The sequence below is a fragment of the Oncorhynchus kisutch genome, linkage group LG1 (assembly GCF_002021735.2).
Source record: "Oncorhynchus kisutch isolate 150728-3 linkage group LG1, Okis_V2, whole genome shotgun sequence".
NCBI classification, from domain to species: domain Eukaryota; kingdom Metazoa; phylum Chordata; class Actinopteri; order Salmoniformes; family Salmonidae; genus Oncorhynchus; species Oncorhynchus kisutch.
Window position 1 is genome coordinate 63,975,208 of NC_034174.2, and position 19,262 is coordinate 63,994,469.

Sequence of the window (19,262 nt, forward strand, 5' to 3'; positions counted from 1 at the left end):
ATAGCACTGTACATTGATATGCACTTCAGTCTTATTTGTAATATCTAATGGGTGGGATATTTTACAATGCTCCCCATTTAGACATGACAGTATAGTATACTGTGGCTGCTTTAATGTCCACAACTTATTTGATGCTTGTATATTGCTTTGCCAAAATGGTAATAAATACTTTAATACCTGAAATAATACCTTTTGTATTTCATTGAAATGACCAAGAAGTGTAATGTTTAAATGTGCCATATGGACCAGAAATTCCATGAGAATAAATAATCGTGTCAATAACATAGGTCTCAAGGTTATACACAATTAGATGTTGTGCTTGGTATGTGTTTTACTATCGCCTGAAATGAAATGTTGGCCAGAGGCTGCAAAGAGACGGTAAAGTTGAAGAGGGAGAAAGACGAGTCAGAGAGATGGACCTGGAGAAGAGTCCCCCCTAAGCAAGCTGGTCCTGGGGCTCTGTTCACAAACACAAACAGAGCCACAGGGCAGCAACACAATTAGACCCAAACAAATCATGAGAAAACAAAAAGATAACAAATTGAAAGAATTAACAAAAAAACAGAGCAAACTAGAATGAGTACACAGTGCAGAATACCTGACCACTGTGACTGACCCAAAATTAAGGAACTCTGTAAAGACTCATAGCCTTGCTATTGAGAAAGGCTGTTGTAGGCAGACCTGGCTCTCAAGAGAGGACAGGCTATGTTCACACTGCCCGCAAAATGAGATGGAAACTGAGTTGCACTTCCTAACCTGCCAAATGTATGACCATATTAGAGACACAAATTTCCCTCAGATTGCACAGACCAACAAAGAATTTTAAAACAAATCAAAATGTGATAAACTCCCATATCTATTGGGTGAAATACCACAGTGTGCCATCACAGCAGCAAGATTTGTGACCTGTTGCCACAAGAAAAGGGCAACCGGTGAAGAACAAAGACCATTGTAAATACAACGCATATTTATGTTTATTTATTTCCCCTTTTGCACTTGAACTAATTGCACATCGTTACAACACTGTGTATAGACATAATGTGACATTTGAAATATCTTTATTATTTTGGAACTTTTGTAAGTGTAATGTTTACTGTTAATTTTTGATAGTTTATTTCACTTTTGTTTATTATCTATTTCACTTGCTTTGCCACTGTAAACACATGTTTCCAATGCCAATAAAGCCCTTTGAATTGAATTGAAATAGATGAGAACAAGCGCCACCTTGTGCAGTCACATGATGGCACATGAGTCATGTGATCTCGTCTAAGGAAGTTATGTCTTGTGCCGATGCTGAACCTATACTGTAATTGCAAAACACAGAAAAACGTCGTCCTCATGGCTATCTTCTCAGACAGTTAATTTCACGCCAACAATATACTCACGTTTTATAACCGCTTTTATTTGCCCTATTTATTCTGAGACAGTTCAGATTTTATGTCGCATATTTATTTATAGTTTCAAAACGTTTAGATGGCTACAGCAACCGGCAATTGCAACCACGGAAGCGCCCGTTCAGGTATGTTGAGTTTCAATACTTTTCTGACATGTAACTTTGTGTGTTTTAAGTGGTTTGTTACATTGTTGCATGTCTTCCATTGAAAGGAGGGCCCTGTGTATATTATGATTGTTGTGTAACGTAGCTCTACAGTGTGGGCTGTCATGTCTTGCCAATCATCTCCATGAAACATACATCTCATTCCAATGGTGATTAATCGTGAATAAATGCATTAGTAACACTGTATAACACAGTAAAATAGACAATAACATTGTATAACACAGTAACATACACAGTAACATTGTATAACACAGTAGCATTGTGCAACACAGTAACATTGTATGAGGCAGCAGCATCAACAATGTTTTGTTACAATGTTTCCAAACACTGACTGGAAGAAGCGTTATTGCATAAATATGTACAAAACCATCCACCCTCTAGTCCGTTATCCCCAAGATGTTTTGTTTTTTAATCATGTGATCGCTGTTGCTAGGGATTTGAATGTGTTACGCCTGGGAAGAAAACACTTCAATTTGCTTAACTTGCCATTGGCTCAACTTACCCCAAGGCAAACACAACTACAAGGATGCTCTTTCATGCTAGGTTTAGGGCCTCATATTGACGCTTACAGAGACCCCAAATTATGTATAGAACCATTTTTAAATCATCTGCTTTGGTTTATATGCAAGCATCACAAAACCTCTTCCCTAAATATTTGGTCAAATTATACATGTTGTGTATGGTTTCCAAGAAACAAGGGGTGGCTCAACTTACCCTTTCGTTAACATACCTGATTCTCCCCTACAGACATTCTGGATTAAACAGGCAAAGATAGTTTGCTTTATGTTGACCTGATGCTGACAGAATTTGCCAATAACAGTTTACACTTGTCAAATCTGGAGTAGGAAATTATACCTGATGGCCACTTTCAGCAAGGAAAATTGTAGCCTTGAAATTGTTCTATTCTATCCCACCATTGCAGTCAATGCTGTACTTCAATGCTCATGAGTCTTGATTTAAACAGTTATTCCTAAATTCCAGGGTTAGTGCTATCTGGAATCCCTGGGATGTCCCTACCCTAAACACAAACCCCTACCCCACCCATTTAAATGATTAGTTGGACGTCCCAAGGATTCCGTTAAAGTTGTAGCGTGTTGGAACCCAAAGACTCTGACTACTCTTGCTCCCTCCCACCACCATAGCATGTCTGCTACATTTTAAACCAGACTGACCCAGGTTGTTTTATTTGCATTATTATATATATTTCACCTTTATTTAACCAGGAAGGCCAGTTGAGAACAAGTTCTCATTTACTACTGCGACCTGGCCAAGATAAAGCAAAGCAGTGCGACAAAAACAACAACAACAGACTTACTCATAAACAAACGTAGACTCAATAACACAAAAGTTTTAAAAATCATTTGTACAGTGTGTGCAAATTTAGAAGAGTAGCGAGGTAGGCAATAAATAGGCCATAGAGGTGAAAATAAGGACAATTTACCATTAATACTGGAGTGATAGGTTATCCATCTATCATACACTGTGATAACCTCCCACCACCCAGTTTCGTAACCTCCCCTCACGCGTCCTAGTCTACGGTGCCCATATGACCGTGGACACAGGCTTTCATTTCTGCACTTGACTGTGTGTGGTTCAGCGGGTTAGAAATGGTCAAGTCGTTATCAAGCATTTGTTTTCTCATGCCGTAGTATACCTTTGACTCATTGTTTACAGCACTTAATTTGTGATCTCATACATATTAGAATGAAATTATTCACCACAAGTGCACACTGTGGGGCCGCACTTGCGAGCATTAGAAACAGTTTCAATTAAAACTGTTTCTCCGTCTCATAATCTGCAATAGCCAATTAAAATCGCTGACGTAGTTGTACGTGATATAAAAAAATCTGAAAACCTGCTTTTGCTTTGTCGTAGTGGGGTATTGTGTGTAGATTGATGAGGGGAAAAAACAATTAAATCCATTTTAGAATTAGGATGTAACGTAACAAAATGTGGAAAAAGTCAAGGGGTCTGAATACTTTCCAAATACACTGTAGTGTAACGTTGCTGTTAGGCAACAAAAAAAACACCACTTAATTTCTTATGTAGGCTACACTGACATGTACAATGTTTTCTATGCATTACTGTTTAGGCTGACCCCATTTAGTCAACTGGTCGATTGTTTGGTCGACCGTGATTTTTGTTGTTGTCGAGCAGTGGCAAATATATGAAAACAAATTATGGCACATGTCTGATTCAAGCCAGTCTGAGTGGACTAATCCAATGCGGGGATGGATTAGTCCACTCAGACTGGCTTGAATCAGACATGTGCCATAATTTGTTTTCATATATTTCATATATTTGCCACTGCTCGACAACAACAAAAATCACCAGTATCACCAGTAGTACATTTAACATTCATTCCCATAGTTTCTAATCTACAATATTTGTTTGGTTATCGTCATTAATGGCAATTGAAGTTACTTTTAGATTTTGTATTATTTAAATTTTTGTTTTTTTCTTCTTTTACCCCCTTTTTCTCTCCCCAATTTCGTGGCATCCAATTGTTAGTAGTTACTGTCTTGTCGCTACAACTCCTGTACGGGCTCGGGAGAGACGTGCCAATGTGTCGGAGGAAACACCGCACTGCACCCGGCCTGCCACAGGAGTCGCTGGTGCACGATGAGACAGGGATATCCCTACCGGCCAAACCCTCCCTAACCCAGGCGACGCTAGGCCAATTGTGCATTGCCCCATGGACCTCACGGTCGTGGCCAGCTGCGACAGAGCCTGGGCTTGAACCCAGAGTCTCTGGTGGCACAGCTAGCACTGCGATGCAGTGCTAACTGGTGACCACTGCGCCACCCGGGAGGCCCTTCATTTCAAATTTTTATTAACCACATGACATTGAGATATGAGACTTTATTAGACTTTATTATAAATTAAATTAGACTGTTCCACGAAAAAGTGCATATGAAAATCATAACTTGGCACTCCAAATGGAAAAGGTTGCTGACCACTGGTGTAGCCTATTACAGCAACTTCAGGAGCATAATTTCGGAATCTGTGAAGGCCAACAGCAGCGGGAGGAGGGGAGACAGGAACAGTTTTTTTCTTCTTCTGGTTAGGTTATATTGATCTCTGGCTCACTCTTTAGTAATTTGTGTGTTTTCATTTTTAAATACTGTGCTTAAAGCATCATACAAGCTCAGTAGTGTACATAAAGTTGATTTTATTCAAATATATGGAAAAACAGGTTAAAATATTTCAACCAATCGATTGGTCAAAAGAACAGATTACTCTTGGTCAACCAATATATCTATATTTTTTTTAGTCGGGGACAGGAGGAGGTCTCGAACCCATGGTGAAAGTGCACTATCGATTTTGAGTCAACCGCTTTAGCAGTGTGTGCCACATGGAAGCAATGGTAATAAAGATACATGATTTATTTTTTTAACGATGTATGATAAACTTACCTGTGTAAGGACTTCATTTATCTTTTTTCCATTAAAGCACATGGATGTGTGTGAAACAGATCAGCAAAAACTGGATTTTGTTTCATATGCGAAAACGTGACCATTTTGTCTAATGTTAGTATTAGTAGCCTAGTTAAAGATGCATCAATGCAATATTGGCACACGACATTGTTACACACCAATTTAACAAAAGTGAACCTTGAATTTATAGGTTTAAAATATCCCTCTAGTGTCCAGGGTTGACATATTTTTTTAATATATATTATTTTACAAATGTATATATATAAAATCTAAGATATTTTATAGGCTGATGCAGAATTTGTTACCGGAAATAATCACTGTCAGCTGGTGAGGCTAGCATAGGGCTAACGTGCCAGGTTATCTGACTGGACCAGCTACAATGTAGTGTTCTATAACGTGCAAGTAAATCAACGATTTTAATTGACTGATGTGCATTTTGAGACTGAGAAACAGTTTAAAGTTAAATAATAACAATAACATAATGTCCACCTCATAACCATGTCCTCTCACCACAGGAGGAAATAGAAACAGGAAACAGGAAATAGAGTCCAAGAGACCACTCAGAGTTAAGAGTTGACAGAGACGAGGAGCAGCTTTGCTTGTTTACTGGTTCCAGTGAGGTTGCATAGTGTAGCCTGCTCTCCCTGGGTGGCCCAGTGCAGACTGATTGCTGCTGATCCATTGTAGCGATACAGAGATGCTGGCAGACTGATGGTCACAGTGCTGACTATGACTGACTGACAAGGTGCAGAGTTGTCTATTAAGCCTTCTCTAACACACCATTGACTGCCCTGAACTGGAAGAGCAGGATTTTTCACCTGATTTATTCCATTTGATTGACTCTTATCTCTTAGTGCGGCTCAGCAACAAGCCCTCGTCATCTGCTCTTTTGTTTTGACGATTGCTATCGGCCGTGATGGCCGAAATGCCCCATCAAGATCTGTCCATTTCTTGGCTCGGGCTACTATTGCTGGCACGAAATGTTACATAGTGAAATTTTTTCAGCACAGGTCTGAATTGTTTTTGACAGAGAGAGTCACGCAACTGCTGTCATGTCTGTGAGTGTTTGTGACCTTGCAAGGTTCTGTGTGTGCAAGTCGATATATTGTAGTTAGGTCACTCCCCGCTAGATAGGCTTCTCTCATTCACTTGGACGAACTAAAGATTGTTAGATATGCAGGTGATTATTGTGGATGGCTTTCTATAGGTAAACATTGAGATATCACCGTTACCTCACACAATCCTACACACACACACACATCGGAGATTCTCTCTTCTACGTCCGTCAGACCAGATTGTGGTTCTTCTGTCTGGTCTTCGAGTTCTGTTTACCAGAGGTGATGTGACCCAATTCATGACAGCAGTTCATTTCAAGTTCCACTTCCTTTTCTTCCATTACTGCTGAACTAGCTCTTTTACTCACTAACTATATGGTCCACATTTCCCTTCCAAGTCTGTTACTGTCACAAGTTTGTTTGGGTGACTCAGAGGTTGAATTCAGCTTTCACCAGCGGTCTCTCCACTGAAGGTGCAGTGATTTAGGTTTTTACTACACCTTTATGGTTTATGTTATCGACGACGACAATCCAAATGTGTAGCATCGCACCTCAAAGCTCCGCTCCTTCGTGAAGTGACTACCAAGTCAGACGGGTGTTGTAGCAGTAGCCCGGCCATCCCTGCAGTCTTTCTGTGTCTTCCAGCCATCTCCAGGGGTGTGTTTCTGTCGGCCTTGAGAGTCAGAACCGCCGGCTATAGCACACCAGTCACCCACATCTCTTCCTCCAGGGAGGCTGTCTGTCTCGCCCCGGCCCAGCTCAGAGCATCTGATCTGGGTGTTGTTTTGATACGCTGGCCTGTGCCACCTCCCAGGGTTTTCCTAGATAGAGACGTGATGACTATATGAGGCGAGGGAGATTAGGAAATGTAATTAATGAAAGCTTCCCGATCTAGTACGAGAGCCGTCGCTCACTGAAGGGTAACATTACGACACGTAGCCTATTCATCAGTGTACTGTTGGTGTTGGTGCTCACAAAGGAAATAGCTCTAATATGGAGTGCCGTTGCGGGGCGCTATTGCAGATTACATTGGTGTTTTGCTCAGTTATCCACTCCACATTCTTTGATAGGCCTGACTGTTCGTATTAGTCACTCTCACTATCCTTCTAGCGCTGCTAACCTGTTTTTTCCCCCTTCCTTTTTCTTCCCTCGCTCTCTTTCTTCTCTCAGAGAAGGACAGGCTGGTTTCCTCTGTGTCTCCTCGCGGCTACGGCTCCAGCGACAGCAGCGGCGAGCACGTTCACCACAGAGACAGCCATGGCAACCCCCGGTTGCCCACTGCGACGGCGGGGGGTTGGCTGGGGGCGGAGCAGGAAGAGGAGGCCCTGCGCAGGAAGCTCAAGTACTTCTTCATGAGCCCATGTGACAAGTTCCACGCCAAGGGCCGCAAGCCCTTCAAACTGGGCCTGCAGCTGCTCAAGATTGTCATTGTCACCGTGCAGGTAACTACACATATTTAGTTTCATATTCACTTTGAGTGTATGAACAGCACATGCTAAACACCCTCATGGCAAAGCTCAGGTTTTATGGCGGGACCAACCATGCTGAAGTCCATAACAACTGACACCTTGTTTCATATGCACCGTTCCTATTGGTGGATAGGATGTTTGTGCATCTGACGTTTTGAAATATGGACCGACAGTCTTTACAACAATAACTTCTAAAAATGTCCCTAAGATCAAAAAGGGTTACGTTATAGTTGTTGAACGGTCCCTTCAATAAAACACCTGAATCCCTACTTCCCTCCCTCCATCAGCTGGTGTTGTTTGGCCTCAGCAACCAGATGGTGGTGACGTTCAAGGAGGAGAACACCATGTCCTTTAAGCACATCTTCCTGAAGGACTATAACGAGGGCCCCGACGACACGTTGGCCGTGTACACACAGAGCGACGTCTACGAACACATCTTCTACGCCGTACACCAGGTAACAGTCACTAACGACACCCGGGTCATGTTCATTCGTGCATGCAAAGGACTTTTTTATTTTTTATTTTTTAAAGGAAAACGTTAATTTTAGTTTCAGGAAATCTTTTCGTTCGGTGCCTAATGAACATGACCTCAAATTAGGGCGGAAAGAGGGATGAATTCTTTTAAAATATTAGAGCAGGGCCTTATTCTCCATCCTCGTACCCTTCCTCCTCCCTCACAGTATGTGGTGCTACCCGAGACCACGGTGGGACGCTATGCGTACGTCTATGGGGTCGGGGTGAACGGGAGTGCCCTCTCTCTCTGCCAGCAGTACTACAAGAAGGGCAGCATCGATCCCGCCAATGATACCTTCAACATTGACCCTCGTGTTATCACAGGTACATAGATCTACTTTCTTGCATTATGCCAATGCCAGAGGTCACCAACTCTGGTACTAGAGGTACAGTGTTTCTTGCTTCCCAAATGGCATCCGATGGAGTGAGAATCTGTTGCCATTTGGGACTCAGCTTAAATGTAGTTCTGTTCCAACATGCTTTTGATGATTAGTTGACTTGTTTGAAAAAGGATGAGTTTTTGTGTTAGATTTGAACAAAATCCTGCACGCCTTGTGGCTTTCTAGGGCCAAGTTTGGTGGATTGACCATTGCTTTATGCCTTAACCTTGTCTAGCCTGAAGTTAAGTTATTTAATTTACTGTAACAATGGCGACTACCCAAAGAGTTGCTAAGATGCTTATTTCCAGTACCACGGTATCTTTTCAGTAACAATTAATCGTAACTGTATCATTTGTTTTGTGTAAGTAAGTACTGTATTGTTCCCGGACCATGTGAAAGTAGTAGGAAGCCCCACTTCCTTATATGAGCTGACACTTGGGACAATAATACTGACTAAAGGGGAAACACATTGAGCAATGGAAATCACCTGGTATTGAAATGGCCTACCCTTGAAGTGGCCTGCCCTTTGACTCTTGACATGATCACCGGAACAGAATAACCGTAGATATATAATTACTAGAACATACATTTATATCAGTGTAATGGTCATTCTATTTCAGTGTAATTCTATTTCTATAAGGAAAAACATTGACAGCCCCTGAAATGACTAACTTCTCTCTCTGTCCTGTTACTAGATTGTGTGGGAGTTAACCCTCTGTCAGTCCCTCGAGCTCCTTTAGGCAGTGACTACAAGAACTTTACCCTAAAGTTCCACAAGTAAGGCTTCATTTTTCACATATCTTTTCAAATGACTTCGGGCTCTCGTGTTTGCTGTCGGTCGAAAACTAAGATAGATGGGACATCCATCTTTGTAGTATCTGGCTGTTGATTTTTAGCGCCACAAACTGTTTACACACTACCTATAGCCCTGGGTTATGTTCATTAGACGCCAAACGGAAAACTAACAAAAAACAGGGAGGGTCTACCTGGACTTGTCCAATAAGAAAAAAAAAAATGTTTTGCGTTGCAAAATGTTTGAAAACGTTTCTCGTTGCTTTCACTTTGACATCACCCTGATATCCCTCTTCATTTTCTATGTTCACTATATTGTCTAGACTTATAAACGTCACGATACAGTTCCAACTAAAGGCCATCAACATTCAGACCATCATCAACAACGAGATTCCTGACTGTTACACCTTCTTCATAACAGTGAGTCCCACCCCCCTTCCCTCCCCCACCACTTCCTAAAAAATGGTCCTACCCAGTCTGTGGCTCATTGTAACCTGTTTAGTGTGTAGTAGTTGCTGTGGAAACCTTTTCATTGCCTGTGTATTTTAGGTAACCTTTAACTCATCTGTTATATTATCCCTTGAGGAGTTAAGCCACTTTTTTATGTTTCATTTTATCGCCAAAGTTTACAGCAAGTACTACTAGTACCTGTATAAATGTCTGATCTTTCCATCTGTTTCTACAGATAGTCCTGGATAACAAGGCTCACAGTGGGAAAGTAAGGATCAGTCTGGAAAACCAGGCTTTTATAGAGGAGTGTAAAGACCCCAGTGTGTCTGGGCACGGTGAGATAGAGTCTTGTTCTCATTAAACATTAATTTCACCAGGTTAATACTAATTCAACACCAAACGGACTGAAACGTAGGGACTACCTGAACTTCTGCCTTTGCTAAATATTTTTCTACGGTGTGCCCTAAATATCACGACCCAGGAGAATCTCTTGAGGTTGAAAACCATTTTTTTTTTTCGAGCGAGAGAGACCTGGTCAGAGATTCGGCAAAAAAATTAATAAATTGCGTGTGCATTGGTCAATACAAAACTGCACACACAATGACCAAACAGACATTTACCAGTACAACTTGTACCACAAACAAACGGCAAGACAAACACAAAAACAAACACTATGTACACTCTAAGCAATCTCCCCTATTGCCGTCTTCATTTGACCTCATAAGACATTATAGATGCCTCATAGGAATTTTTACTTAGTCATGCATTGGTGTCATCGTGAAATTTTGACTTGTGGAAGTAAGGATTCGCCCCCTATGCTTCTACTTGATGAAAGCCACTAACTCCTCTCTTTCCTTCCCTCCCCCTATCTCAGCGGAGAACTACACGCGCCTACCGTTTGACGTGGTGGTGGCGATTGTTTGTATGCTGTCCCTGCTGCTGTGTGGCCGCTCCATACTCCGCGGCATCATACTACAGGCTGTAAGTCACTGGGAGGTGGAGGGCAGGAAGAGAGGAAGTGGTTTTAAGGAGGAACATCCAATCTGGGGGTCCTCTATGGCTCAGTTGGTAGAGCATGACTCTTGCAACGCCAGGATAGTGGGTTTGATTCCCGGCACCACCCGTATGTAAAATGCATGAGTGACTGTAAGTCACTTTGGATAAAAGTGTCTGCTAAATAGCATTATCTGAGAACATACTGTAGATGCATTTGTTTGCTTGTTATTGGATTGGGGTGGAAGGAAGAGAGATGTTTGTTGTTGTTGATGGTAGTGGATTGGTATTCTGTGAATTGATTCCATTTTTAGAGTAATGCTCTGCGACACGAAAACCGAGAAGGTGTGAATACTCGTCTTACCAGTATGGTCACCCAACTCCTCTCTTTGTCTCTCTCTCTCTCTCTCTCTCTCTCTGTCTCTCTCTCAATCTGTGGGTCTTTCTTTCTCTCTGTGTGTGTCTCTCTCTCTCTCTGTGTGTCTCTCTCTCTGTGTCTTTCTCTCTCTCTCTCTCTCTCTCTCTCTCTCTCTCTCTCTCTCTCTCTCTCTCTCTCTCTCTCTCTCTCTCTCTCTCTGTCTCTCTCTCTCGCTCTGTGTGTCTTTCTTTCTCTGTGTGTGTGTGTGTGTCTCTTTCACTCTGTGTGTCTCTCTCGCTCTCTCTGTGTGTGTCTTTCTCTCTGTGTGTATGTGTCTCTCTCTCTCTGTGTGTGTCTCTCTCTCTGTGTATATGTGTCTCTCTCTGTGTGTGTCTCTCTCTCTGTGTATATGTGTCTCTCTCTCTGTGTGTATGTGTCTCTTTCTGTGTGTCTCACTCTCTCTCTCTCTGTGTGTGTCTCTCTCTCTCTCTGTCTCTCTCTCACTCTGTGTGTCTCTTTCTCTGTGTGTATGTCTCTCTCTCTCTCTGTGTATGTGTCTCTTTCTGTGTGTCTCTCTCTCTCTTCCTGTGTGTGTCTCTCTCTATGTGTGTCTCTCTCTCTCTCTCTCTCTCTCTCTCTCCATTTGTCTATATCTCTCTTCCTGTGTGTGTCTCTCTCTCTGTCACTCTCTGTCTCTCTGTCTCTGCGTAACAGGAGTTTGTCGAGTTCTTCAAGACTAACCTGGGCCGGAAAGTCAGCTGGGATGAAAGGATGGAATTCATCAATGGCTGGTACATCCTGCTCATCATCAGTGACGTTCTTACCATCATCGGCAGCGCCATTAAGATCGGCATAGAGTCCAAGGTCAGAGGGGACTTTTTCCTCTACTGCTCAGAGTAGAATAGAATACCTTTATTTTTCCCAGAGGAAAATGCTAAAGAATTATTTCAAATCGGCAGCCCAAAAAAATTATCTCAGTTTGGGTTATGATAAAAACCGTTGTGCTGAATTTCTCTCCAAACAGAATATGTCATTGTATGATGAGTGTGGCATCCTGTTGGGGACCTCCACCTTGTTGGTGTGGGTCGGAGTCATTCGCTACCTCAGCTTCTTCCAGAAGTACAATGTAAGTTGCCTACACACACAGACACAGACAAGCACTAACGATGACAGTGATTCACCCACTCTCCTGGCTCTCTCTCTCTCAGATCCTGATCGTGACCTTGCGAGCTGCGTTCCCCAACGTGATCCGGTTCTGCTGCTGTGTGGCTGTCATCTACCTGGGCTACTGCTTCTGTGGCTGGATCGTGCTGGGGCCCTATCACGTCAAGGTACAGACAGCCACCATTTTGAAGCACAGACAGACATGCTAACAGAAGAAGGCCAATGACAGAGTGGGCCGGCAAATAGCTTGAAAAGGAAACAGTGAATATGGAGGGGGACACCCTATATGGTTCAGTGATGAATGCACAATGGTGCATTGTGGGATTTTGCACAATAATGTGTGATATTAACATGTGATTTGTCTATTAATATAATGGCATTTTACTGGCCCTTGCCAAGATGGCCATAATGGATTTTCTTTGGTTTATTTTGTAGTGAATCCTCAATCATTTTGAACTGATTCACTGTTTATATCATACAGTAAGAATGGTCATGTTAAGTCATGGTTGGTTGTGTAATTTAACAGTCTCTCTCTCCCTCCGTCAGTTCCGCTCTCTCTCCATGGTGTCGGAGTGCCTGTTCTCGCTGATCAACGGCGACGACATGTTTGTGACCTTCTCAAAGATGCAGGAGAGCAGCACACTGGTGTGGGTGTTCAGCCAGGTCTACCTGTACACCTTCATCTCCCTCTTCATCTACATGGTACTGTCGCTCTTCATCGCCCTCATCACCGGCGCCTATGAAACCATCAAGGTAACAACAACGGGCAAAAGAGCACAGATCTGTGTCAAAAATACAGTGATCTCATTATAATCTGCAGGGTGATTTAATTAGAAAATGTTTTTCGACGGAGTGTGTTTTCAGAGACCATGGTACAACCAAGAGGCTTTAAAGCCCTTTTCTATGAAGGAAGTTAGAGGTCATTTCTCAAGCCATTGCTAACCAGCGTTACCGCAATATGTGTGGAAGACTATAGTATCTACTAGCAGTTACCCTGGACTTCCATTGCTCTAACGCTATTTAGCAATTGGGCTAACTCTAGTTAGCAACTTCCTTCAAACTGCACGCAGAGACATAAAAACAGTATCCGCGAGTTCATCTGATAAAGGGCTTCATTGTCAAAATCCCGAAGTATCCCTTTAAACGGACTTGAATCCAAATGAATGTAAAAGAGCACTGTATAATAACATTCATGTTCACAGCTCATAGCGGTACAAACAGAAGCCTATTACAAACAACGACACCTAATGAAAGCCAACCGATCACAATACACACTGTGGTTGCTTCCCAAATGGCTCCCTATTCCCTATATAGTGCACTACATAGGGAATAGGGTGCCATTTGAGATGCAGAGAGTGAGCAACCTAAACATGGATGCCTGTCTCCTGTCCTGTCCCTCCAGCACCAAACCCAGGAGCCCTACCACATTACGGACCTGCACGCCTTCATCGCAGAGTGCACTGACACGCCCAGCTCGGGCATGTACCGGGGCCTCGAGACCTCGCCCTGCTCCTTCTTCTGCTGCTGTGACAGGTGGGTCAAAGGGCATAGGTCAAGACTGAAGGTAGAGTTCAAGGCCGGGTTCAGAAACCACCCTCCAGCTCCTAACCTCTTCAGTGTTTGCCGATCTGAAGGAGTCAGATGGGTGTAAGTTGATGGTGATGGATGTTCCTCTGTAGAATGATCAGCAGTAGATGCCACTTAAATGACCAGACAATAACAGATGCATTCACTGTTATCCTTTCTATCATGGTTGAGAGACGTTTACGTTTTTCTACATGTGTATGCGCGATCGTGTTTATGTGTTTGTTTCTTCCCTCAGAACGACAACATACGAGGATGTCCTTTTGGTGAACTGACTGGGATGGGGTGTCTGAACCTACAGCGCTCTCTGCTGGCCGGAGCGCCACACTGCATCCAGATTTTCATTGTCCTTACCATCAAATCTAGGTCATGCATGAGCACTTACTTGAATGAGGAGCCTCAGTTCAACCGTATACAGACAGAGGACTATGAGCTGAAAGCCTAATCTTTTTTTGATTGGATTCATTGGCCAGACCTCCTGCATTGTGTGAATGTTATAGGGATGTTGCCTGGATGTTACACAGTAACATACAGCTCAACACAGCATTCCCCACACAGAAAGAGAACAACAGTATTTGACCAAAAATCTGGATATTTGCACAATCCATACATGCTGAGGACCATAGTGCAATGTGAAATGTCTTGTTAGCACTAATGCTAACGTTTAGCTGCTTTTAATTGTTTTACATGGGTTTTTAGGTGTTCAGTAAGTTGCACAAAGGAAAAGAACTGGACAGAGCATGTTTTTTTTTATATCAGAAGTTCTGGTTATATATGAAGGGGATGACAATGACATGCGTACTTCATACTAGGCCAGAGACAGCTCTGGAGTAGCATTCACACTGTCCATAAAAGGAGAGGGCACTTAAGCCCAAGTCACATGACTCACCCAAGAACATCATTGCCCTGTCATGAGGCGCAAGCCCAGCAAGAACTGCTGAGAGCAAGGCTGGCTTCGCCGCAGTGCATTGTGGTCACCACCGCTGCTCTCAAGTGTGCAAGTACATTGAACTTAAACCCTGCACTGCGCCTGGACCCAATGGCTCACTCAATAGCCTTAATCTTTGCTCAGATGTACAAATCTCCTGCCTAATAGGCCGTGTTTAGACAGGCAGTCCAATTCTGATCTTTTTTTCCACTAATTGGTCTTTTGACCAATCACATCAGATCTTTTTCAGAGTTTATCTGTTTTTTTTTTAAATTTTAAATACAGATTAGTAGAAATAAGATAAGAATTGAGCTTCCTGTCCAAACGCAGCCATTGTATTTCAGAGTTTAAGACCGATCAGTTAAAAAACCTGTACTCACACCCGGGTGCTGGGTCTGGTCTCCAGGAACAATATCCATAGAATTGTTCTATAGTTTAAGTTGGACACATAAAGAGCTGCAGTGCATCATCTCAATCACACATACAGTTTCAGTAGGTGTTAATCCGATGACACAGCAAACAGGGTAAACGTCAGCGCTATTGTTGATTTGTACGTGTCAAGTTGTACACTGTACATGTCCTGTTCACGATGCACAAAATGATGCTGCTTCATCAGAGTTCATTTGGAAGGGGACCCGTAGTGAATTAGTCAAATCCACTCCGAGTCTCACAAAGACCCACTAACCCAATACCCACCATGCCACAACATTCCGGTCGCAATGGTAATGTGACTTTCCAATTTTGGCTGACCTGAATGTAACTTCCTTAAATGAGGAAACTACATGATTGGAAAATGGAGAGTTCATCTATTTTTGGGGGGGTGAATTTTTTAAAAGGCCTAAGCTCCAGTCATGGACAATATGGATGGATAACTGCAGATTGTATCCGACTGGTCTAAAGAACAAAGACTGCCAGCGAGTAACGAGGAGAGGATAACGAGCAGGCAGGACAGCTAAACGAGGCCAGAGGGATGGGGTATTTGCGAGCACTGCAGTAATGCCTGTTATGTTGACCCAGAAGAATGCTCTTACATATGTTTCGTTCCCATTCTGTTTTATGCCTCATAATGATGCCTAATTTAAAACTAGCCAATTGCTTTGTCCTAGTGAAAGTTTAAATTATTTTTATTTTTTATTTTTTATGTTGGGTTGTTGCGGTATCTAGAGAGAAACGCCTAAGGGGAGTGTGGTCTTCAGGTTCAGACTCCAGAAAGTGGTCATGAATTGAGCTTTGTACTCCAGTCACTATTGAAGAAGAAAAAATCATATATTTTTTAATATGTTATAGGCCTGCTTCCATTACGGTCCCCAGCTACTTCTAAAAGTGAACCTTTTGTCGTTTTGATAGATTCCAAAGAACCAAGGTGTAGGCAAAGTTTATATAGGAGTATAACCTCCCAAATAGGCTAAAAGCAGAGCTTTCGCCATATCCGTTCTTTAGGATCTGAGAACACCAAAGGGCTGGAGCCTACGAGAAGTGGCTAGGGGCCGAAATGGTACAGGGCCATAGCCTGTCTGTTAGTGAGGAGTCATGTAGCTCTTATTTGAATGGTCATATAGTACATTTAAATTAAATGTATGTTCTTAACTAAGCAGTACACCAACAGGATTTGTTTTTGGCCTTGCGTTTGTATATTGTAGTATTAGACACTTAGATGTCCTGTCCAAGCAGTCTGTAGACATTTATACAGTTCATTGTGTAATCTTTTTTTTTATGTTGATTGTACTTGAACATTGTTTTGAGTATGTTGGATCTCTGTGCCACACTCAGTACGAAGCCAAACCACTGATGATTAAATGCCTGTTTGTTCACCTGGCTGGAAATACTTTGGAGAAGGAGGAGGTGGCAAATGCTTTGGGCTGCATCCCAATTCTCCACCCTTCTCTCAAAGTCTGCACTTGCATGCATCAATGGATTTAAAAGCAATGGATTGGTGTAATCGTTGGCAAGAGGGAATTTCCTCTTGTTAAGTCTGTGACGGGAAGTGTGCAAATGCAATTTTCTTTATAAAGGGTGAAGAATCAGGACGCATCAATACTTTGGTTTCTTCACCATTTGATTTAGATCCAAACAAAGCCGGTCAAATTGTCTGCTTTGTTTGTGTTTGAGTTATATATTATTTGCAGGAAACTCTACTCTAGGCCCATAGTCAAGCTTATATTATAAAGTGTGTGACGGAAAATCGTGAGTTTACCACAGGATGTAATTACCTGAAGTTACCAGAAGGGGGAATACGGGCTTTTGCACCCCTCAGACTCGGACAGTAACATCCTAAAGGAGGAGAATAGACCACCTTACATCTAAGTTCTGTTTATTAGGTAGACAGAGACAATAGGGATCTAATACAACCGAAGACTAAATTATAGTATTATAGTACAACAAATACCATAGGTACATTTACACGATTCATGTAACATTCGATATGCACAAATTCGGCACAGTCCACATAGCAAAACGGCGATGGTAGATCTCCTTACATAGAACACATGTGCCCATATCCTGGTAACACAGGAAGTTGGTGGCACCTTAATTGGGGAGAACGGGGCTCGTGGTAATGTTTGGACTGGATTTAGTGGAATGGTATCAAACACATGTTTTTGATGCCATTCCATTTGCTCCTTTCCCGGCCATTATTATGAGGCGTCCTCCCCTCAGCAGCCTCCACTGCTAATGTACCTTTCCTAAGCAGCCTTTGGCGGCTGATGCAGCACATCATCCCTTCCAGCCCACTAAACCGAATATCATCATCCATTATGTACTGTCCTGGCTGCCCATCCTTTAGCTGAGCTCTTGGCCCATGTCCATCTCAGTGACTCACTCTTTGTTCTTGCACTCTAATAGTCTGCTGGGTGTGTCCACTGTGTATGTGCACACCACTTGATGCTGGCGATGAGTTTTCTTATTTTTCTCCACACCAATTACAAACACACACATACGAACAACGACTTACAGACGCACACACAAGCGACGACGACTATCTCCTCTGCCAGACCCGCGTGGTCTCGCCCCCGTCCCTCGTGCCTGCATTATTGTTTGCCACTTGGCCTTAAATTGTACCAATTAGATTTTGTTTCTCAATATTTCAATAATAAATCATTTGATTTCTCCCTTGTGTTAATGATGGCGGATTGATTGATTTCCTCGTTTTTGAGTATACGTTTTTTTTCAAGACAAGAAGAGAATCGTCCCGCCCATTGGGGATCTCACTACACCCCCATATTGTTTTTCCATTTAACCTTTACAGGTTATTTTCATTGAAATACGCATTTTGCACTAGAGACCTGTAATGACCTGTGGATATGCTTGTAGTTGTTACATGGTGCCCTCAATACATCATGACTACTCCGAGGTAATGGTCTACAATCTACAGTTTCAACGGGTCGGTAAAGTGTGGTATTTGAGTCTGTGGCGTTGTTATTTCTATAGTATTTCTATAATATTATAGTATTTTTCTATAGTATTAGTGTTCCAGTGTGTCAAAAGTGGCCTCACGTTTCCCGACTGCCGAACAACGATGACCGAGAGAAGCTACTGTAGTAAAGGGGTGATGTGCTAGGCTTCCATGATCTTTTGAGATGAGGTTCCCTCTAACTGTTGTCTTGGTGGACCAAATACTTCGTACCCAGGCCAGAAATGTACCACCATGACACTTTTCTTCAGCATGAGTGTATATGTGTGTGTGTGTGTGTTGGTCTATTTGTCTCTGTATATCTACCGGTCTGTCTGTTAGCCTCTCCTCCCTGTTCCATTGCCACAGGCTTTCCCATAGAGACCAATACTGAGCCACACCCTTATAGGACAACATGACAGAGCATTGAGGTGGGTGGGCAGAACCAGGAAGTGACTGGATTTAGTTGTTTTACTAACAACCCAATTAAGGATCTTAGTTTGTGGCCGAATACACACACACATACTATAAAAGCTACGGCGTCAGGGAGATGCTCTTGGTTCCCCATTCTCTGCAATAGGCCCTATATGATAGGTAAGGCTGACAGGCTGCAGATGTAACAATTAGCAAAGCCCTGTGATTAGCTGAGACAGACAGAGGGGTTAGACAAACGGAACCGTATGAGTCACCCGCTTCCACACACACTATAATGAGGTGAGGTAAACACACACATACACACACACTGTAAGAAAGGCCGTTTGAATGGTGAGGATCCCTATGTCTACATCTTTCACATCACTCTAGCCCAGAGTGAATACATCATGTCTGTTTCCAGTCTAACCCTCTCCTCTCCTGGCACTGTGAGTTGGGACTTTTCTTTGCCCAAAGCCTCCTCTTTCATTCGTTCTTCTTTGTCGTCTCGCCGTATAACAAACCAGTTGATGTCCGATGTCTTGGCCCGATTCAGTCTCTTTCAATCTCCTTCTGTCAATCTCATAGTCTTTGTATGTTCCCCGTCTTTGCATTGATTCCTATTGTAAAGCCAGCAGCTGCAACTGAGGGAACAGAAGCAAGCTGCCACTCCCATTGTGGGCAGCCAGTGCCGTGCAGCAAAGTAGCTGAGGCTGTATATCTTCATAAGCGCCATAAACAGATGCACCTTATCGTCGCTGTCTGATGAAAACATCACCAGA

The 19,262-nt window shown here is 42.7% G+C and overlaps 1 protein-coding gene across 1 annotated transcript; it reads left to right on the top strand.

The window, feature by feature from the left end:
• Nucleotides 1-1,242: 1,242 nt before the first annotated feature.
• Nucleotides 1,243-17,793, top strand: LOC109875966 (mucolipin-1-like). Its single transcript, XM_020468423.2, has 14 exons — nucleotides 1,243-1,519; nucleotides 7,221-7,492; nucleotides 7,807-7,974; nucleotides 8,200-8,356; nucleotides 9,108-9,189; nucleotides 9,528-9,624; nucleotides 9,890-9,989; nucleotides 10,529-10,635; nucleotides 11,720-11,869; nucleotides 12,030-12,131; nucleotides 12,214-12,336; nucleotides 12,716-12,922; nucleotides 13,572-13,702; nucleotides 13,992-17,793. Exons 1-14 carry the CDS (start codon nucleotides 1,474-1,476, stop codon nucleotides 14,026-14,028), a joined length of 1,779 nt encoding a protein of 592 aa, XP_020324012.2. The 5' UTR covers nucleotides 1,243-1,473; the 3' UTR covers nucleotides 14,029-17,793.
• The last annotated feature ends 1,469 nt before the right edge of the window (nucleotides 17,794-19,262 follow it).